At 46.4% G+C, this 23377-nt stretch overlaps 1 protein-coding gene across 2 annotated transcripts in view; it reads right to left on the bottom strand.

Moving 5' to 3' along the window:
• EBNA1BP2 (EBNA1 binding protein 2) overlaps positions 1 to 23377 on the bottom strand; it is a 201046-nt gene that overhangs the window by 18442 nt on the left and 159227 nt on the right. For both annotated transcript variants that reach the window (XM_033916176.1, XM_033916177.1), the window contains exon 9: positions 5646 to 5826. In XM_033916176.1, coding sequence (XP_033772067.1) covers positions 5646 to 5826 — 181 coding nt within the window. The remainder of the gene's footprint in view (positions 1 to 5645; positions 5827 to 23377) is intronic.

The following is a 23377-nucleotide window of genomic DNA, read 5'->3' as shown; positions in this document are numbered from 1 at the left end:
GCGGTATAGTTTGTATCCCGGTAGCACAGTGTCCCAGACTTTTTCCTCAGTCCACCATGTTTCCGTGATGCCTATGATGTCAACGTTATCTTTTTGTGCTATGGCTTCTAATTCACCCATCTTATTTGTAAGGCTCCTTGCGTTTGTGTACATACACTTGAGTTTGCAGCTTTTTCCTTTCTTGCATTTACTTCTCTCTTGTGTCCTTTTTCATCTCTCTTGCCTGTAATCCGGTGAGTCTTTCCCTCTTTCTTCTTGCACGGTATCCTCTGGGTATACCGTTCCCGAACCATCGACTCTCTCTCTCTCTGTCGACTGTCGGCTTTCCCCTTCTTCCTAGTTTAAAAACTTGTCCACTTCTCTCTTGATGTTGCTTGCAAGTAGCCTCGTTCCGTCTCTCCTGAGGTGGAGAGTTTGCTCTTCCCCCAGAACGTTGTCCAGTTGCGCACAAAGTGGAATCCTTCTTCCTCACACCAGCGCCGCATACACGCGTTGACTGCTTGCAGCTCCATCTGCCTCTTCTCATCTGCCCTGGGTACCGGCAGAATCTCCGAGAATGCTATCCTCTGCGTTCTGGTCTTCAGCTTCCTTCCTAACATCCGGAACTGGTCCTTCAGTACTTCCCTGTTGTAGTTCCTATTGTTCACGTTGTTCGTCCCCACATGGATTACCACCGCCGTATCTTCTTCCACACTGTTGAGGATCCCGTCGATGTGGTTCACTACGTCTTCTATCTTGGCTCCCGGTAGGCAGGTCACCAGCCGATCAAGTCTTCCTCCCGCTATGTGGCTGTCAACTTGTCTGATTATGGAGTCGCCCACGATGACTGCTGTCCTATCTTCTCCTGATTCTCCAGCCTCAGGTCTGTGTCCCTGGTGTATGTCCATCTCTCCTGCCGCAGGTCCTTTTCCTTCGTTCTCGCTACTGTATCACCCATTTCTTCCTGGTAGTTGTCTGTCGGGTGGTCCACATTCTCTGTAGGTGTCTTTCGGCAGTTCCACTGTTGCTGGTGATTTTCTACGGCCTCCTCTATGAACTTCTCCAGCTCTCGGACTTCTTCCTTGATAGTGTCTTCTGTCTTGTTTTCTGCTTCCTCTGTCTGGACGTTCTCTACATCTCTGTCTCCCTCCTCCCCTGCTTGAAGTGCCTCCAGTTCCAATATTCTGCCCTCCAGTCATTCTGATTGAGGAGGATAAAACATAGTGAGGGAAAGCATCCTGAATTTCTCCTTGACTAGAAATTTGTTGAAAGCTCTGAGATCCAGAATGGGTCTCAGTCCTCCCATCTTCTTTGGAACTAAGAAGTAACGGGAGTAGAATCCCTGCTTCTGCTGACTGAGGGGAACTTCCTCATTGGCGTTCAGGAGAAGGGATTGATCCTTCTGGAGAAGAAGGGAGGACTGTGCAGGTCCAAAGTAGACTCTCTTGGAGGATGGTCTGGTGGCAGGGTGTGAAAATTAAGAGTGTAACTCCAACGAATGATAGTTAAGACCCAAAGGTCTGATGTTATGAGCTCCCAGCGAGTGATGAAAAGTTAGAGACGGCCTCCGATGGGCTGAGGCAAAGTATGTAGAATGTTGACGTTAGCTATGCTCTGAAGAAACACATCAAAAAGGCTGTGTTGGTTTTTGTGGTGCAGCCTGTGGTTTTTGCTGCTGGCGTGGTTGTTGTTGTCTCTGTCTCCTAGCTTCAGACTGAGCAGGAGTCGCAGGTTTTGCAGCAAACCTTCTCTGATAGGAAGAAGCTGGTCTGAAGGGACGAGAAGGTGGAGGCTTCTTTTTAGGCTTGACCAGAGTGTCCCATCTGGTCTCATGAGCAGACAACTTCTGGGTAGCCGTGTCCATGGAAGGACCAAAAAGCTCATCTCCTAGACAAGGTACATTTGCTAACCTGTCTTGATGATTGAGATCGAGCTCAGAAACCTGAAGCCAGGCCAAACGTCTCATAGCCCCTGACATTGCTGCAGCACGTGAAGTGAGTTCAAAAGTATCGTAGGTGGAACGAACCATATACTTTCGTAGCCGGAACAGGTCAGAAATGAAGTGCTGGAAGGCAGGAAGCTTACGCTCTGGAAGATATTTCTGGAAAGTAGCAACTTATTTGACTAAATGCTTCATGTAGAAGGAGAAGTGAAAATTGTAGTTGCCAGACCGGTTGGCTAACAGCATTTTAGTATAGTAGTTTATAAAACCGATCCATGGTCTTGCCCTCTGCCAGCAGGTACAGAGGCGTACACACTAGCCCCCAAGGACTTCTTCAAGGTAGATTCTATCAGGAGAGACTCGTGTGGAAGTTGGGGTTTGTCAAACCCAGGAATAGGTACCACCCTATATAAAGAGTCCAACTTATGAGGAGCCACAGGAATAGTGAGTGGCGATCTCCAAATTTTTGTAAAAAGTTTCTCGCAAGATATCATGAAGTGGAAGCTTAAGGAGTTCCTTGGGTGGTTGATCATAATCCAAGGTATCCAGAAACTGTTTAGATCTATTAGAATCAGCGTCCAGAAGGATGGACAAAGTCTCAGACATCTCCCTCAGAAATTTGGAGAAAGATTTCTCAGACACTAAAGGAGCCTCTTGAAAAGAATGGCAAAGGGATAAATCCTCTGAAAAGCCCTCATCTTCAGACAGGCAGGATCTTGTTCAGAGTCTCACCATAGGCCTTGAATCCTGAACAGTTCGGGATCGGTGCCGAGTACTCGGTGTCGAAGGCTCGAGATATTTTAATTTTCTCAGTGCCTTTCCAGACCGCACTGACATCGACTCAGGTGATGTCTGTGTTGAGGACAATCGGTGTCGGCAAGTCATCAGTGTCGATTTCTTCACAAGAAGTGGCGGCAACCAGTGTCGAGGGCTCAGACTGGACTGACACCGGAGGAGTCTATGTCGACACGGGCAGAATTTGGGTCGGCACCAGCATTTGCAACTGCTCACACAATTCCTCTCTAAGCAAATTGTGAATCTGCTGCTTGAGAGTAAGTACCGGTACCACTGGATTTTTTGCTGGTACCTTCGGTGCGGCTCTATGCTCCGGTAATGAGGAGGCTGATGTTGAGGCACTCACCGAGATCGGAGTGGAGCACTTCTTGGGCCTCTTCAAGGTCGGCAGGACTTGGCTCACTGCTGCTTTGAGCTGAGGCCCAGAGGGGGTGGGGGAAGGCTTCTTAGCTGGCTTACCCACTTAAGTATGCGACACCAAAGATGGTTCCACTGGTGTCGAAAGGTATGGTGTCAATTTAGCCGGCGGCGCCAATGTCAGCAACGGTGTTGTCTCCTTCCATGGCGACACCGAAGAGGAGGTACTGCTGAATAAGGCAGTTCTTTAGAGTCCTCTTCTGCAGTGAAGAACAGCGGGAACAGGTTTTGGGATGTTGCTCAGGCCCCAAGAACTGGAGACACCAGCGATGCGAGTCAGTCACGGAGATGGGGCAAGCACAATGTCCACACTTTTTGAAACCCGTCTGCAGGCGGGACATCGAAGGAAAGACGGCCTCAGCTAAATCAAAATCCGAGGCCAAGTTGGTTGAACAGGCCCCACTGGGCCGAACCCGCGAAAGAGAAAAAACAAAAATTGTTATGATTTTTTTTACTAAAATCAACTTACTGTATTTTTCGCTCCATAGGACGCACCTGACCATAAGACGCACCCTAGATTTAGGTAGGAAAAAAAAGAAAAAACCCATTCTGAACCAAATTCTCCCTGCCAGGCTCTGCATCCAACCCTACACTCCTTGCCAGGCTCTGTAACCTGTCCCCCCTCCCTGCCAGGTTCTGTCCCCTGCCCCCCTCTGATGGTCTGCAGTGGTAGGCTGGGACAGGGCACAGGGCAGGCAAGCCTAGTGGCAGGCAGGCCTACTGGCAGGCATGCAGGCAGGGCCCCCAACCCAAGGCAGGCAGGCAGTCTAAGTAAGCCCTAAATGGATGGCTTTCATCTGACTTCTGGACGGCCTGCCGAAAGCCTTTATATAATGGTGACAGAGAGCAGAGCCAGGGCAATGTATGCAGACATGCTCACAATGCTGAACACAGTAAGGAAAAGAGCAAGAGGCTGACCCCAAACACTATACCTGTACAGCAGATCAACAACTGCGGATCCAGGCAGGCGGGGCTAGCTCGGCAGGCTCCTCTGAGGTGCTACCGGGCACCAGGGGTTTGATGTGCGGCTCTGGGCTCCAGTCGGGGATATTTATGCTCGGAGGTTCAGGGCTCCTCTCAGGACTCTTCTCCGGGAGCTTCATGTTCGGCACCTCAGGTGCTGGCTGCGGGCTTCTCTCGGGGAGTTTCTCAGCTCCTTTTGATCTCGGGAGCTGGGCGGTGGCTGCTCTGGGCTGAGAATGGAAATGGACAGTGAAGGGCGGGTAGGAATGATCTTCAGCGCCGCCGGTTAAATTCAGCACCTCACCATCATCGTCTTGCTCCCAGAAGCGCGGCTTGTTTTCCTCCTCCTCTCTCAAAGCAGAACAGTTCCTTGAGTATTTTGTATTGCAGAGCCGCTGCAGCTTGTCTTCCATCCGCCTGCCCAATCTGTGAGCGCACTCCAAATGGACCTGGCCAGCGGGTAACGACAGCTCTGCCTGCAACTAAGTCTCTAATGTGGATATAAGACGTGCATCAGATAGTGTTTCGGGGAAGCCGTTAAGTCGAAGGTTATCCCTTGGGGGGATTGTAATATTCGCTTAATAAGATGCGCCCTTATTTCCACCCACTTTTTGGAGGAAAAAAAGTGCGACTTATGGAGCGAAAAATACGGTAAATAAAATAGAAATGAAAATGACAGAAAAGTCAAAGGTCTGTGAGAGCGGGAAGGCAGCAGAGAAAAAAGTTTCAACGGCCGTTGAAAAAATTTGTCTTAGCTCCACAGAAACTGAGGGACCATGCGCCCTACGTCTGGTGGGAAGGGACTCGCGCATGCGTGGTTCCGGCTATCGTGAACTTTCTAAAGGCTCGGTGATGCACTTTTAAAGTGGTCCATACCGGGGCTGCATTGGTGACGTCACCCATAAGCGAGAATATGCTGTCTGCTTGTTCTGGGATAATATTATATACTGCACCACAAGCTGAAAATCAAAATGCAATAACAGATTTCAATCTACTTAAAAGTCGCATTTGAAAAAAGGACAACTTAACTACAGCCAAAACATTGATAAAATCGAATCCAACCATACCCCCAAATTTTTTATCTGCCTTTGAACTGGAATCCTCACCAAGTCTACCTCAACCCCTTCAGGCCAGGTAGAATTCTCAACTCTTCCCACCTCCTTGAGATCTAGCTAGGTACTTCCTTCTTTTCAAATAGTTTTTAGACTCATAAACTGCTCTGCTTTTTTTTTTTTAAATGAAGGTTAGTATATAAAGGATTATAATACACTACTGTGATGCAGGGGAGGATTCTGCTTCTTACTGTAACTTTGGGAGGGGGGATTTCCACAGCACGGTTTGTTCACTGCTAGCTATGTTACTTGAGGTCTTCCAATAGCTCGTCAACTAGACAACCATCTTCATCAGCTGATATTACTCCCCCCTCCATCTCTGGCTCATAAAACGTACTCTTACTCATTCATAATCCATGCTTGTGCACACACATCCCTAGTGCAAATTACATGCACACTCATATACAAACATATTTGCACTTTTGCTGCCCACTTACATTTGTGTGTCTCATTTTGGAGGCCCCCTTCTTCGTAGGTCTCCCTGAACTCTTGTTGTGCGCCACACTGGCCCGGAATCCAGCTACATCATTGAAGCTCTCCTTGGTGTTTCTCTTGGAACCTTTCTTCTTCCCACCAAAGCCAAACTTCTGATTCTTATAACGCCTTTTGGCACTGGGCCTGAAAAATATGTATAACTAAGATGTTATTTTCTGAAGAAAGTCCATCAAGACAACCAGAAGTCTAAAAAAGAAGGGACAAAAATATGCTTCCATAGTAATGTGAAATAAAACAGCAGCTTTATTCATGGAGGAACATATCAATCCACTGTCATGGGGATCCTTCCCACACAGGGGTGTAGTTACCATTAAGCAAAGCCAGTAAAATGCTCAGGGCCACCCTACGGCAGAGGCTGCTTGAAATTGCCACCTCCTTGCTCTCCACTCCCCCCTATGCCTAGCTTCAGTGCATATTCCATGAATTCAGCATTGAAGAAAGAACTGCAGCTAAGGCTAGAACTCTGGATACCTTTAAATGGGAAATACACAGAGTGGAGAACTTATACTGACTTGGCATAAAGTGGCAGGTCATGAGAGATGTGGAAGGTTTAAATGCCATTGGACTAAACTTTTGAATTCTTCACTGTTGTGAGGAAAATGCGGCAGTCAGTGGATTTGTTCGAGCCAGTGAGACTGGATGAGTGTCTAGCAGCACTATAGATATGATAAGCAGTGGTAGCAGCAGCAGTAGCAGCAGCAGCAGCAGCAGCAGTAGTAGTAGTAGTAAAGAGCAGGGCATAAGAAAGAAAACAGTTGGGTTTATGTTTTAGCTGTTGTGCAGGAAGGGGTTTAAAAGTAGTTTGGCAGGAGCTTGACATTTAGACAGATGTCAAGAAAGGGTCTGAAAGATACGAGTATAATATATCTAGTGTTATCACAGACTTAACTTACTTTAATCTGCTGTGCTGGCTTATAATGTCATCTGACTGCACCAAGTTCTGTGTCAGGAAAGAAATGTTTGTTTTACATCTATGACAGACACTTGGCAGTATCCCTGGCACTGTTATTCCAGTGACAGATCTGGCTCAATCCAGAGACATGAAGTAACCTTAGGCAAGGACAATTGAGGGGCACTCCAGGGCTATAGGGTACAAGCGAGACATGGCCCTCACTAACATAAGAGCACAGTCCAATTAATCACATTGTTCTGATAGGAAAACAATCATATCAGGGTGCCAGGGAAAGGTGGAAGACTACGAGTGCACATCACAAAGCCAGGAGGAAGAAGAGAATGGAGCCGGCTGAGTGACCAAATGCAATTCCTGCAAAGACTCATAAATAAGATCTGGAAAAGCTGAAATAAGAGCAGAACTGTGGGATCATGCCCAGGTCTTAGACCCCGTGAAGGACCCAAAGATCCAGCATACAGTTACTGGTCCACCGCCCTTGGAAGCGCTGCACCTTGAAATAAGGGGTCAGAAAGCCAGTCATAAACAGGCAGATCAGAAACAGCAGCTGGCTGAGACAAGGATATGCCCTGAGAAGCAACGCCACTGCGAGACGCAGCAGAGGCAGAGTAGGTCTGCGCAGGGGAAGAATGTCAGCTTTGAAATTTTTTTTTCCACAAAACTCAGAAAGTCTCCGGCTCCTGAGGCACATAATCAACCTCTGATGATTTAACCATGCATTTCATAGGTTGCAGAGGGACCGCAGCCATACTGACTTCTCCAAAATAAAGAAGGCTGCCCTGCTAGGGTAGCCAACCATTTTGTCACCTGCTTGACCAGGGGAGAGGCTAAGCTTAGTTTTCTTTAGATTGTATTATCGAGCATTTTTTTAATGCTGATGGCTGTAATTGATATTCTTTTATGTTTGTTATATAATTTGTATCAAATTACTAAATAAAAATAAATAAATAAATAAATGCTGAAAGCATCCTTAAATAAATGGCTCTTAAATTTGACAGTGCTGTGAACAAGGTTGCCCTGTGAACTTCAATAAGCTAAGTTGCTCAGCATTTCATATTCTGCTCTTTTCACTGGTTTTCAGCATTATATCTGCTTAATTTCTCTTCTCCCTGTTTCTTACTTAAAAAAAACAAAAAAGCACAAAAAAATAAACCCTTCTCATTCCTCTGTTAAATCTTATTTCCTCTTCCTCTTCATAGGAATAAGGGTAAGACTTTATTAACTCTAATTAAATCCTAGTGCCTGTAGCTCAGGGAGACTAAAGTAGGGAAAATCCTGTTATAAATCCTGTGTTTTAGGGTAGCCACTGATTTGTTATAGAACCTGCATTTTTGTTTAAAATACTGTGTTTTAGGTGGTATAGAGCCTGTATTTCTGACTTACTAGTTTTTAGCCATTGTGTCTGCTGATTAGGTGGAGAAGGGAGGGACTCTGATTTACTTCTAAGGTTAACTGCATTATCTTTGTTCAGTGCTGTGAACAAGGCTGCCCTGTGAACTTCAAAAAGCTAAGTTGCTCAGCATTTCATATTCTGCTCTTTTCACTGGTTTTCAGCATTATATCTGCTTAATTGCTCTTCTCCTCCCTGTTTCTTACTTAAAAAATCAAAAAAACACAAAAAAATAAACCCTTGTCTTTCCTTTGTTAAATCGTATTTCCTCTTTCCCTTTCCCTTCATAGGAATAAGGGTAAGACTTATAGTCCCACCAACCCCAGGGACCACTTTTCATATATAGAGACCCAAATAATCAGGACTACTCAAATCAAGTCACTTCACAACCAATCAAGATGATCTTTATTCTATGCAATCACTGTGGTGCTTTAATTCCAAGATATACTATTTGGAGGCTTAAGGCTTGCCCCATCTGTCTTCAACTTGCTAGTATTAAGGAGGAGCTCTGCAAACTTAAACAGGAATTGAATACAATTAAAGCAGCTTTCATCACTCCACAAAATCATACCAACTTACCACCTCTACCTCAAAGAATAAAACAGCCCAGGAATAAATGGGTCACAGTAGGCTCAGGAAGACTGCGACATGTAACATCCACCTTCACAAATATTACCTCTACAGAATTCCTTCGCTCCACTAGTGCACTGCGATACTCAAGAAAACAGAAGGGAGGTGGGACTGGAACCAATAAAGGTAACTCAAGAGAACAAGCACATCCTAAGCACAAATAAAAAGGCCCAAAATAGAAAACTATTACTGTTGGGGGATTCCATCATCAGAGGCATTAACCTTGGAACACAAGGCGAGGAGACCAAAATAGTGAAGTGTCTTCCAGGATCCTCAGCTACCAGAAGTTCCAGGCAAATACAGACTATAATTAAGGAAGAAACTAAGAATTTTAACACTGATGTTGTTATCCATCTGGGAACAAATGACCTGGCTAACAACTCCACACTTGCAGCACAGAAAGCTTTTCGGAAGCTTGGTGAGGGCGTGAAACCTTTTGTAAACACTTTAGTTTTTTCTGAAATACTGCCTGCATATGGAAAGGGAGAGCAAAGAGTGAAAAACACAGAGGACTTTAATAGATGGCTCAAAGCCTGGTGTCATCAAGAAGGCTTCAGGTACATAGGAGGATGGGGAAATACATGGAAGGACAAGAAGCTATATTGCACTGATGGGCTACATATTACTACAGCAGGAAAAAGAAACCTTGCAGAGAAATTTAAACAATATTTTTCTAGGCATTTAAACTAGAAGGTGGTGGTGGTGTATGTACGAAGGACAATTATAGAGACCACCCCCGGCAAAAGAAAAGATGTGATAGTAGTAAAGACTGCAACATAAGCAATATCAGCAACTCATTTCTTAGTATTGCAACGGAAAGTGAAATGAAACAAAAATCCATACGAAAAAGGAGATTATCGCTGAAAATTAGCTGGAAAGCGATGACCACAAATGCTCGCAATCTAAGCAACAAAGTTCATGATCTGCAAGCCCTGATGTTAGAAGCAGATCTAGATATTGTCGCTATCACAGAGACATGGTTCAGTGAATCACATGGATGGGATGCAAACATACCGGGATATAATCTTTTTAGGAAGGACAGAGATGGTCAAAAAAGTGGAGTAACTCTCTATGTAAAGATCAATATCCAAGCGACCGAAATGCAAGGGACCTTGGGAGAGGAAGAAGCGATATGGATTGCTCTGAAAAGTGAAGATGGAACTTCTATCTACGTGGGTGTAGTCTACAGCCCTCCAACTCAATCGCAGCAAATTGATAATGATCTGATTGTGGATATCCAAAAGTTTGGAAGGAAAGAGGAGGTTCTGATGTTGGGAAATTTCAACCTGCTGGATGCGGACTGGAATGTTCCGTCTGCAGAATCGGAAAGAAGTAGGGAGATTGTGGATGCCTTTCAAGAGGCTCTGCTCAGACAAATGGTGACGGAACCCACAAGGGAAAAAGCAATATTGGATCTGGTCCTCACAAATGGAGAGAGTATCTTTCCAAGTTGGCAAATGGAATGACTGCTTGTCCACCCTCATCTCTCTTGCCCCAACTTATCTATCCTTCAGGAAATCTCTCAAATCATACCTCTTTGATAAATTCCTCTAACTCCCGCCCTCCCAACCAAACTACTAATCTCAACCTCGCATCCCTCCCTGCCCTTCCTCCCCCTCTTCCCCGATTATTTTTCCTTTCCCCTTTCTGCACTCCCCTTGCAACAGTTATTGGATCATTTTGTAATTGCCACTGGTTTATACCATACACTTGATAACTAATTCTCTGTACCTTCATTTCATATATGTACAGTCTCTTCTCCTGTAAACCACTCTGAACTGTTTTGTGGTATTGCGGTATACAAAAATATAGTTATTATTATTATTAATGTTCGAGTGGGTGCTCACCTGGGAAGTAGCGATCATCAAACGGTTTGGTTTGATATAACGGCTAAAGTGGAGAGCGGCCGCACGATATTTAAAGTCCTAGATTTCAAACGTACGGACTTTAATGCAATGGGAGAGTACCTGAAAAAAGAGCTGTTAGGATGGGAGGACATAAGAGAAGTGGAAAGACAGTGGTCTAAGCTGAAAGGAGCGATAAAAATGGCTACGGACTTTTATGTGAAGAAAATCAATAAAAACAAGAGAAAAAGGAAGCCGATATGGTTCTCCAACCTAGTGGCTGAGAAAATAAAGGCGAAAGAGTTGGCATTCGTGAAATATGAAAAAAAAACCAAGAAAGGAGAGCAGAAAGGACTACAGGGTGAAACTGAAATAAGCCAAGAGAGAGATACGTCTGGCGAAAGCACAGGCGGAAGAACAAATGGCTAAAAATGTAAAAAAGGGAGATAAAATTTTTTTCAGATATATTAGTGAAAGGAGGAAGATGAAAAATGGAATTGCTAGGCTAAAAGATGCTGGGAACCAATATGTGGAGAGTGATGAGGAGAAAGCAAATGTGCTAAACAAATACTTCTGTTCTGTGTTCACAGAAGAAAATCCTGGAGAAGGACCGAGATTTTCTACCAAAGTTACATGAGAAAATGGAGTAGATTCTGCGCCGTTCACGGAGGAGGGTGTTTATGAGCAACTTGAAAAACTGAAGGTGGACAAAGCGATGGGACCAGACGGGATCCATCCCAGGATATTAAGGGAGCTCAGAGAGGTTCTGGCGAGTCCTATTAAAGACTTGTTCAACAAATCTCTGGAGACGGGAGTGATTCCTGGGGATAGGAAGAGAGCGGATGATGTGGTTTTGTTTTTTTTTGTTTTTATTTTACACACACACAGACGACTGGCACAGAAGGAGGACAGCTAACAGGAAGGAGAACACATATAATTTACTGGAACAGAAGGTTCACACAAAAGCACAGGTAGCTCAGAAGGGGAGCAGGATATGATCGCCCATGGAAGCCAGAAGATGAGCTTTCCAGTAGAGAGCTGCACGGGAACGGGGACGACGGGAATCCCGCGGGCATCCCGCGGGTTCCCCCTTTGGGTCACGGGGATCCCGTGGGGACGCCCCTAGGGTCACGGGGATCCCATGGGGACGCCCCCTAGGGTCGCGGGGATCCCGTGGGGACGCCTCCGAGGGTCGCGGGGTTCCTGCGGGGCTGGATGTACTCAGTCGCGCGGCTCTTCTCCCTACCTTCTCTGCTTGCAGCACAGAGCCGAACGGAAGTCTTCCCGACGTCAGCGCTGACGTCGGAGGGGAGGGAGGGCTTAAACAAAGCCCTCCCTCCTTCCGACGTCAGCGCTGACGTCGGGAAGACTTCCGTTTGGCTCTGTGCTGCAGGCAGTGCAGGTAAGGAGGAGAGTAGCCTCGCGGTTCGAGTGGCTACCAAGGGAGGGGGCGGTCCGCCCCGCCACACCCCGCCCCGGTTGCAGCACAGCCGGCCAGGTCCCCTTACTTTTGTGGCACTTCCCCGACCGACCGACAACAGCCCCGGTCCGACAATCCTCCCTGCCCTGTAGCCGCGAATCTAAATTATCTTCTTACAGCAGCTGTAATAAGGTAATTTAGATTCGCAGTTAAGGGCAGGGAGGTTTGTCGGACCGGGGCTGTTGTCAGTCGGTCGGGGAAGTGCCACAAAAGTAAGGGGACCTGGCCGGCTGTGCTGCACCCAGGGCGGTAGAGAAGGAGTGGGGAGAAGGACGCTGAAAGGCCATGGGGAAGACGGGAGGGGGGGGGGGAAGGACTCTGAAAGCACTTGAAGACAGAGGAGGGAGAAGGACGCTGAAAGCACATGGGGAATACAAAGGGGTGGAGAAGGACGCTGAAAGGCCATGGGAAGGGCGGGGCGGACTCTGAAAGCACTTGTGGAAGACAGAGGGGGGAGAAGGATGCTGAAAGCACATGGGGAAGACGGGGGGGGGTGGAGCAGGACGCTGAAAGGCCATGGGGAAGACGGGAGGGGGGGAAGGACTCTGAAAGCACTTGAAGACAGAGGAGGGAGAAGGACGCTGAAAGCACATGGGGAATACAAAGGGGTGAAGGACGCTGAAAGGCCATGGGAAGGGCGGGGCGGGGGGGGGGAGGACTCTGAAAGCACTTGTGGAAGACAGAGGGGGGAGAAGGATGCTGAAAGCACATGGGGAAGACAAAGGGGTGGAGAAGGACGCTGAAAGGACATGGGGAAGATGGGGGGGGTGGAGAAGGGGAGAAGGACGCTGACAGGACATGGGGAAGATGGGGGGAGAAGGACGCTGAAAGGAAATGGGGAAGAGAGAGTAGGGAGAAGACGCTGGCAGGGAAGAAGACAGATGCCAGACTATGGGGGGAGCGGAGAGAAGAAGATGGGTGCCAGACCAATTTGGAAGGGGGAAGAAAGGGAGAGGCACAGTAACAGAGCAAATGGAAGATGCAGAAGGAAGAGAGACAGTGGATGGAAGGAATTGAATGAGAACATGAGGAAAGCAGAAACCAGGCAACAAAGGTAGGAAAAGAATTATATTTCTTTTTTTTTATTTTGCTTCAGGATAAAGTAGTATATTAGTTGTGTTGATAAAAATTTATAAACATTAGAGGCTCTGGTAGAAACCCATTTGCAAAGTATGTATTCTTCCCAATTAATATTTTCAAATTAATAAAGTCTTTTTGCTTATTTGTAAATGGGTTTCTACCAGAGCCTTTAATTCAGTAGCATAATTAAATGAAATAACAATTTCTGAAGTTTATAGGGACGGGCGGGGACGGAGGGGATTCCTTGCGGGGACGGGTGGGGACGGAGGGAATCCTCACGGGGACGGGTGGGGACGGGTGGGATTCCTCACGGGGACGGGTGGGATTTCTGTCCCCGCGCAACTCTCTACTTTCCAGTCTTCTGCACAGGCTGCAATATGTATGACTACCTCCCCTCGGGGACTAGGGCATACATTTGCAGTTGGTGCAAGGAGCTGGATGGCCTGTGATGGAACTAGAAGAACTCCTCGCCATGAAAGAAGAAAACCGCAAGCAGGAGAAGTTGCTGGTAGAGTCCAGTACTAGCGAAGTGATCGAGGAATTGGAGAGATTCATCGAAGAAGCCCACCAGCAACTTGTTGAGGTCCCAGGGCTAGAGATTAGTACCCAAACAACCCAGGAAGAAGGACTAGGCGATATGGATGGAGGCACCAATATAATTGACGGAAAAGTTGAAACGGAGGCCGAGGCTGCCCACACACTCAGCAGAGATAAGAGACCATCTGGAGATGCACCACAGAAGAAGGAAGACACATCCTACGCCATGGATATGGACTTACGAAGGAACCTCCGAATAAAGAAGATAGGGATCATCGTTGGAGATTCCATCATACGCATTATGTACAGCCACACCGCAGGAGGAAGAGAGAATAGACTGGTTACCTGCCTGCCTGGTGCAAGAGTGAGGGATGTGGTAAGCAGGATCACCAAGATCATAAACAGCGCAGGAGGAGAGGAAACTGCGGTGCTTATCCACGTGGGAACCAACGATGTCAGCGGACGGAAGTACGACAGGGAGGAAATGAAGGACCAGCTCCACTTACTCGGAAGGAAACTGAGGTGAAAGTGGCTTTCTCCGAGATCCTCCCGGTACCGAGAGCGGATGGAAAGAGACAGGATGAACTGAGAACAATCAACGTCTGGATTAGACGATAGTGTGAAGAAGAGGGTTTTGACTTCGTGCGCAACTGGACGACATTCTGGGGAAGAAGTAGATAAGAACATAAGAAGTTGCCTCCGCTGAGGCAGACCAGAGGTCCATCTTGCCCAGCGGTCCGCACCCGCGGCGGCCCTTCAGGCCTAATTGCCTGAACAGTGTCCCTGACTAATTATGTAACTGTCTCTAGTCGAAAGGGTAGTCGATCATTGGAATGAACTTCCATTGCAGGTGATTAACGCCAGCAGCGTGCTTGATTTTAAAAAGAAATGGGATATGTATGTGGGATTTCTAGCCGGGTGAAGTCTGGGGGTGGGTCATTGGCGTGGGCAGACTTGATGGGCTACAGCCCTTTTCTGCTGTCATATTCTATGTTTCTATGTTTACCTCTACTCCTAAATGTACCCCTCAATCCCTTTGTCCTCCAGATACCTATCCAATCCTTCTTTGAAGCCCTGTAGCGTACTCCTGCTTATCACATCCTCCGGTAGAGTGTTCCATGTATCCACCACCCTCTGGGTGAAAAAGAACTTCCTGGTGTTTGTTCTAAACCCTCCCCCTTTCAATTTCTCTGAGTGCCCCCTAGTACTTGTGGTTCCCCATAATTTAAAAAATCTGTCCCTGTCTACTCTTTCTATGCCCTTCATGATCTTGAAGGTTTCTATCATGTCCCCTCTAAGTCTCCGCTTTTCCAGGGAGAAAAGCCCCAGCTTCTTCAGTCTGTCAGTATACGAGAGGTCCTCTATACCCTTTATTAGCTTAGTTGTTCTTCTCTGGACTCTCTCAAGTACCGCCATGTCCTTCTTGAGGTACGGCGACCAGTACTGGACACAGTACTACAGGTGCGAGCGCACCATTGCACAGTACAGTGGCAGGATGACTTCCTTCGTCCTGGACGTGATACCCTTCTTAATGATGCCCAACATTCTGTTTGCCTTCCTTGAGGCTGTGGCGCACTGCGCCGACGCCTTCAATGATGTGTCTACCATCACTCCCAGGTCTCTTTCAAGGTTACTCACTCCTAGCGGTGATCCCCCCATTTTGTAAGTGAACATCGGGTTCTTTTTCCCTACATGCATGACCTTGCATTTCCCTATGTTGAAGCTCATTTGCCACTTTTTGGCCCACTCTTCCAGCGCTGTCAGATCTTTTTGGAGATCTTTGCAGTCCTCTGTGTTTTCAACCCTGCTGTATAGTTTGGTGTCATCCGCAAATTTGATAATCTCACATTTTGTTCCTGCCTCCAAGTCGTTAATAAATATGTTGAACAGGAGCGGTCCCAGCACCGACCCCTGCGGAACTCCGCTCGTCACCCATTGCCAGTCTGAGTAATGGCCCTTTACTCCAACCCTCTGTTTCCTATCCGCCAGCCAGTTTTTGATCCATCGGTGGACCTCCCCTTGCACCCCATGGTTCCATAACTTCTTTAGCAGTCTTTCGTGTGGTACCTTGTCGAAAGCTTTTTGGAAGTCAAGGTAAATGATGTCTATAGATTCCCCTTTATCCACCTGGCTGTTTACCCCCTCAAAGAAGTATAACAAGTTTGTGAAGCATGATCTGCCCTTGCAGAAGCCATGCTGGCTCGGCTTTAGCTGTCCAGTGTTTTCGATGTGTTCCCAGATGCTGTCCTTAATCAGCGCTTCCATCATCTTTCCCGGGACCGAGGTCAAGCTCACCGGCCTGTAGTTTCCTGGGTCTCCCCTTGAGCCTTTCTTGAAGATGGGTGTGACATTTGCTATTTTCCAGTCTTCCGGAATCTCTCCAGTTTTTAAGGATAGGTTGCATATTTGTCGAAGTGGCTCAGCTATTTCGTTCCTTAGTTCCTTGAATACCCTTGGGTGAATGCCATCCGGACCCGGCGATTTGTCGCACTTTAGCCTGTCTATCTGCCTGAGGACATCCACCTTGCTCACCTCTAGTTGGACCAGAATTTCATCCTGATCTCCTTTTATGATCTCTTCCGGTTCCGGAATGTTGGTTGTGTCCTCCTTCGTGAAAACTGAAGTGAAGAACTCGTTTAACCTGCCAGCTATCTCCTTTTCCACTTTTACCACTCCCTTTCTGTCTCCATCATCCAAGGGTCCCACTTCCTCCCTTGCTGGTTGCTTCCCCTTGACGTACCTGAAGAATGATTTGAAGTTTGTTGCTTCCCCCGCCAATCTCTCTTCATATTCTCTTTTTGCCTTCCTAACCACTCGGTGACACTCCTTTTGGTGTTTTTTATGCTCCTTTTGGTTGTCCTCTGATTTGTCTTTCTTCCATTTTTTGAATGATGCCTTCTTGTCGTTTATCGCCTTCTTCACTGCATTTGTTATCCACACTCGGTGTTTTGCTCTATTTTTTTTGCACCCTTTCCTGAACTTGGGGACGCACAAGTTTTGTGCTTCATGCACCGTGCCCTTGAGTAAGGTCCAGGCATTTTCTACGGACTCCATATTCCTTGCGGTGTCATTGAGTTTCTTTCCCACTATTATCCTCATGGCGTCATAATTCCCTTTTTTGAAGTTCAGTGCTGTCGTTGTAGTTCTTTTCACCTTTGATGGACCAATTTCTAGCCTGTACTGGATCGTGTTGTGATCGCTGTTTCCTAGTGGGGCTAGTACCGCCACCTCCTTAGCGGGACCCCCTAGTCTGGTGAAGATTAGGTCAAGAGTGGCATCTCCCCGTGTTGGTTCCGTGACCAGCTGTTCCATGAAACAATCCCTCGTGACCTCCAGGAATTTGGTCTCCCTCATGCAGTTTGAGTGCCCTATACTCCAGTCTATTCCCGGGTAGTTGAAGTCCCCCATCACCACCACACTTCCACTTTTGCATACCTGCCCCAGTTCAGCCTCCAGATCCTGGTCGATTTCTTCCGTTTGTCCCGGTGGGCGATAGTACAGACCCAATTTTATGTCTGCTCCAGTTCCTCCGGATAGCTTAACCCATAGTGATTCCAAGTCATCCGCCCTTGCTGTTGTTTCCATCCTGGTTGAAGGTATGGAATTCTTTATATATAGTGCTATTCCTCCACCCTTTTTGTGTGACCTATCTCTCCTGTACAGTTTGAACCCTGGTAAAGCCACATCCCATTGGCTGTCATCAGTCCACCACATTTCTGTGACTCCAATTATGTCTAGGCCCTTTTTGTTGGCTAAAACTTCCAGCTCTCCCATTTTAGCCCTAAGGCTCCTAGCATTAGTGTATAGGCAATGCAAATCCCGGTTGTTGGCCCTTCTTGCTGGTTTTCCTCATGGTTTGGCGCTCCTGGCGACTTCCTCGTGAGTTGCCAGTCCCCAAGCCTCGTCTCAGTCGTCCTCCTCCTGAGGTGTGTTTGGTTCGTCCTCAGCCTGTTTCACCATTATTGGTTGTCCCTCTGGATTCCATTGTTCTCTGTTAGTCCTGATTGCCAATTTCATTTGTGTCCTGGACCCCTGCAATTTGTCCTTAGGTCCTTCTTCAAAAAATTCCCACTCAGCCCTGAGCCCTCTTTTACAGTGACCTTGTTCAATGTCCTTGGCCCTGGGCATCTGCATTGCGTCCTTAGGTCCTTTTCCCAAAATTTCCCACTCAGTCCCGATCCCTTTTTTACAATGTCCTTGTTCAATGTCCTATACTATAGAAAGGACGGCCTACACCTCACCAAGCAAGGAACAAGAGTCTTGGCTGAGAACATGAAGAAGACCATTGAGAAGGCTTTAAACTAAGGATCAGGGGAGAGCCGACAGTCGACACCCAGTCGATGGCCCGGACATCAGGAGACCTCGGAGAGGGAACTACAAGCAACTGCTCAGTTAAAAGGGAAGAACACGTTGAAACTACAAGAGGCAATGAAAAAACACAAATGGATACAAAAAAGGATGTGAAATCTGCAAAGTTCAGGAAAGTAGCATAAATGGAGCGCAAATGTATGTACACGAATGCCAGAAGCTTAAGAAACAAAATGGGAGAACTGGAAGCACTAGTAAGAAGAGAAGAACTGGATATCATTGGAATAACAGAAACATGGTGGAATGAAGAAAATGAATGGGACACAGTATTGCAGGGATACAAACTATACAGAAGAGATAGAGTAGGGCAAAAAGGGGGAGGTATTGCCCTGTATGTCCAAGAAGAAATAGAGTCTATTAGAGAAGGGGAGATGGAAGGAAAAGATAAACTAGAGTCCCTCTGGATAAAGATTCCTAGACAAAACGAAGCAGACACAAAAATTGGCCTCTATTATCGTCCCCCAGGACAGATGGAGGAAACAGACACAGAAATGATAGAGGAAATCAACCATGGATGTAAAACAGGAAACGTAACGATCATGGGGGACTTCAACTTTCCGGGGATAAACTGGAATCTGGGAACCTCAGTCTGCGGTAGGGAAACAAAGTTCCTGGAGATAATAGGAGACTGCTTCCTTGAACAAATGGTGGGAGAACCGACAAGGGGGACCGCAAACTTGGTCCTAAATGGCATAACTGGAAGGACAGCTGATGTTGAAGTCATGGCCCCGCTGGGGACAAGCGATCACAACATGATCAATTTCAAAATTAGCATCGGAAAGGGGAAACCATTCAAGACCCAAACCACAACCTTTAACTTCAAAAAAGGGAATTATGACAGTATGAGAACCATGGTTAATAAAAGGCTCAAGAAAAGGAAAGCCGAAATCCAAACGGTCGATCAGGCATGGTCCCTACTAAAAAACACCATCAACGAAGCACAGAATCTCTACATTCCGCAGATATCCAAAGGAAGGTGAAACAAGAACAAAGGAGAACCAGCTTGGCTATCTAAAGAGGTGAAGGATGCAGTGAGGAACAAGAGGAACTCGTTTAAAAAATGGAAACGTGAAAAAACAACGGAGGCCTGGAACTGTCACAAGGTCGACCAGAAAAAGTGTCATAAAGCGGTAAGAGATGCCAAAAAGGTCTACGAGGAAAAGATAGCGCAAGAAGCCAAAAACTTCAAGCCCTTTTTTAGATATATAAAAGGGAAAAAACCAGCAAGAGAGGCAGTAGGCCCTCTTGACGACCAAGGAAGAAAAGGGTGCATTAAAGAAGACAAACAGATTACAGATAGGCTAAATTCATTCTTTGCCTCTGTTTTTACCAACGAGGACACTACAACAATGCCAGAAACAGGGAGGATATTCAAGGGAGACATAGAGGATAGCCTCACCACAGTGAATGTGGATTTGGACAAGATATACTATCAGATTGACAAACTAAAAAGTGACAAATCCCCTGGACCGGATGGAATTCACCCGAGAGTATTAAAGGAGCTTAAGGTTGAAATTGGAGAGCTATTACAAACCATAGCTAACATGTCAATTAGAACCTGGCAAATACCAGATGACTGGAAGATAGCGAATGTTATCCCGATCTTCAAAAAAGGATCGAGAGGAGAACCGGGCAACTATAGACCTGTGAGTTGAAGCACTAATCAAGGATAGCATAGTGCAACATCTGGAAAATCACGACCTGATGAGAGCTAGTCAACACGGCTTCAGGAAGGGGAAGTCATGTTTAACAAATTTACTTCAAATTTTTGAGAAGGTGAACAAATTAATCGACAGCGGAGACCCGGTGGATATAATTTACTTAGACTTCCGGAAAGCGTTCGACAAGGTCCTGCACGCAAGGCTTATGAGGAAACTACGAAGTCACGGAATAGAAGGGGACGTACTCAGATGGATAGGCAAATGGCTAGAGAACAGATTGCAGAGGGTAAGCATAAATGGGAATTTCTCGGACTGGGAGAAGGTGATTAGCGGCGTGCCCCAGGGCTCGGTTCTTGGGCCCATCTTATTCAATATCTTCATAAATGATCTGGAGGAGGAAACAACAAGTGATATAATCAAGTTTGCAGATGACACAAAACTATGTCGGGCAGTTGCGTCACAAAAGTACAGCGAGGATCTCCAGAAGGATCTGAACCAGCTGGAGATTTGGGCGGAAAAGTGGCAGATGGAGTTTAACACAGACAAATGCAAGGTGATGCACCTGAGTAGGAAAAATAAGGAACATGAATATAAAATGTTAGGTGTAACATTGGGCAAAAGCGAACAAGAGAGGGACCTGGGGGTACTGATAGACAGGAACCTGAAGCCGTCAGCTCAATGCATGGCGGCGGCAAAGAAAGCAAACAGGATGTTGGGCATGATAAAGAAGGGGATCATGAGTAGATCGGCAACTGTCATAATGCCACTTTACAGAGCAATGGTCAGACCACACTTGGAATACTATGTCCAACACTGGTCTCCATACCTAAAGAAGGATATAACCCTGCTGGAGAGGGTGCAGAGGAGAGCCACGAAACTAGTAACAGGTATGGAAAATTTGAGCTACAAAGAACGCCTCGGAAAGCTGGGACTGTTCACCCTCGAAAAGAGGAGACTGCAAGGGGATATGATAGAGACTTTTAAAATACTAAAAGGATTCGACAAAATAGAGCAAGAAGCATCGTTATTCACATTGTCAAATGTGATACGGACAAGAGGTCATGGACTGAAACTGAGGGGCAGCAGGCTCAGGACAAATGTCAGGAAATTCTGTTTCGCACAACGAGTGGTGGACGCTTGGAATGCTCTCCCAGAGGAGGTTGTGACAGAGACTACCATTCTGGGATTCAAGCGCAAGTTAGATGCACACCTCTTGCAAATCACATTGAGGGATACGGGTAATCAAGGTCTCCATAAGGGAGCACCTGGCTTGTCCTCCGCGTGTGCGGGTCGCCGGACTAGATGGACCCAGGGTCTGATCCGGTGAAGGCGTTTCTTATGTCCCTATTCATAAAAGTGGTCACAGGGATGAAGCAGGAAACTACAGGCCGGTGAGCCTCACTTCAGTTGTTGGTAAAATAATGGAAGTTTTGCTGAAAGAAAGGATAGTGTACTTCCTTGAATCTAATGGGTTACAGGTTCTGAGGCAACATGACTTTACAAAAGGTAAATCGTGCCAAACGAACCTGATTGAATTTTTTGATTGGGTGACCAGAGAGCTGGATCGAGGACATATGCTAGATGTAATTAACTTGGATTTCAGCAAAGCCTTTGATACAGATCCTCTTAGGAGGCTGTTGAACAAACTTGAAGGGCTGAAGTTATGACCCAAAGTGGTGAACTGGGTCAGAAACTGGCTGTCGGACAGACGCCAGAGGGTGGTGGTTAATGGAAGTCGCTCGAAGGAAGGAAAGGTGAGTAGTGGAGTCCCTCAGGGATCGGTGCTGGGGCCAATCCTGTTCAATATGTTTGTGAGTGACATTGCTGAAGAGTTAGAAGGAAAAGTGTGCCTTTTTGCAGATGATACCAAGATTTATAACAGAGTAGACACAGAAGAGGGAGTGGAAAATATGAAAAAGGATCTGCAAAAGTTAGAGAAATGGTCTAATGCCTGGCAACTAAAATTCAATGCAAAGAAATGCAGAGTAATGCATTTGGGGATTAATAATAGGAAGGAACCGTATTTGCTGGGAGGAGAGAAGCTGATATCCACGGATGGGGAGAGGGACCTTGGGTTGATAGTGTCCGAAGATCTAAAGGTGAAAAAACAGTGTGACAAGGCAGTGGCTGCTGCCAGAAGGATGCTGGGCTATATAAAGAGAGGCGTAGTCAGTAGAAGGAAGAAGGTGTTGATGCCCCTGTACAGGTCATTGGTGAGGCCCCACTTGGAGTATTGTGTTCAGTTTTGGAGAACGTATCTGGCGAAGGACGTAAGAAGACTTGAGGCGGTCCAGAGGAGGGCGACGAAAGTGATAGGAGACTTGCGCCAGAAGACGTATGAGGAGAGACTGGAAGCCCTGAATATGTATACCCTAGAGCAGCGATGGCGAACCTATGACATGCGTGCCAGCTGTGGCACGTGAAGGCCTTGCAGCTGGCATGTGGGAAAGTCCGCAATTAAGATATGCGGCGCGGCGGGAGGCGAGTGTGCCGGTGTCTGCTTTGCAGCTCACCTGGCAACAGGGCCGGACTGGCTATTGGGAGGACCGGGCATTGTCCCGGTGGGCCGCGGCCCATCCTCCTGTGCTGGCTGCAGTTCTGTGAGTGGATGTTTAGCCTGCCTGTCTTCCCCTTAGTATCCTATGAGCCAGGCAGTGTGTGAGGGGGAAGTGGGGGGGAGGAAGAGAAGCTTCACACTGAGTCTGTCACAGGAACTCAGTGAGGCTGTAGTGTGACTCCACATGTGACATCTGTAATCAGGAACAGTTCCTAGTGCTCCCATGCTAGAGAGGTGAGGATAAGGGGGGAAGTTAATGTGTCTAATAATGTGCTCCTCTGTAAAAACCTCTGTATCTTCCATGGGGACATGCTAAATTCGAGGAAATAAAAAAGCTGCTTATAATGATTGCATAGAGAAGTTCAGTAAGCTGAGAGGAGGGCTGGGCTCTCTGTGAACAACCAAGACACTAATCCTCTGCGCTGTACCTTATGGAAAACTCAGTATAGCAAAAAACAGTAAAGTGTATATGTGGCCCTTCATAGTGCTTTTGCAAACATCATAATAAAATAACAAAAGCTCCAATAATGAAAAATAAAAGTCCTTTTCCCATACACTCAGGTTGCACAAGTCCGGTTTTCACCCGGACAGTATATTTTTTGACCAAAACGGATGCCTACAATTAGTAAAATTCCCCAATCACATATTTTTTTATGGGGACGGATTTGTATACAGCACTTCATTAGATTTTTTTTATTATACAAATTTTATCTTTTTGTAGACGTGAAGTCTTGAACAAAGAAAATGAGTACAGCAAAAAAAGCAAAAACAGATAGTGGAAGACCATTCCAAGAGGCCTGGACAGAGACATATGGAGTGATTGAACGCAGTGGTAAAGCATTGTGTATTATGTGTAATGAAAGTGTTGTGTCTCACACATCAAGTGTCAAACGTCACTTTGAGACCAACCATAACAGTGTTGCTGAACTTGGTTTAGCTCAAAGAAAAGAGTTCCTTGTAGGAAAATTAAAGAAATATCACTCCCAGTCTCTTAGTTTTAGCAACTATCTTTCAAAAACTAATCATCTTACAGTTGCCAGCTTTCAAATTTCACTGTGCATGGCAAAACATGGTAAGCCCCTCTCTGATGGAGATTTTATCAAAAAGGCAATTTTGGCTGGGAGTAATTCACTCTTCCATGATTTCCAAAACAAGGATAAAATTGTGCAGCGCATCTCTGAGATGCCGCTAAGCAGAAATACTGCAAAAGATAGGGT

The sequence above is a fragment of the Geotrypetes seraphini genome, chromosome 12 (assembly GCF_902459505.1).
Source record: "Geotrypetes seraphini chromosome 12, aGeoSer1.1, whole genome shotgun sequence".
Lineage (NCBI taxonomy): Eukaryota > Metazoa > Chordata > Amphibia > Gymnophiona > Dermophiidae > Geotrypetes > Geotrypetes seraphini.
Note: the sequence above shows the minus strand (reverse complement) of the source record. Positions and strands in the feature narration are given on the sequence as shown.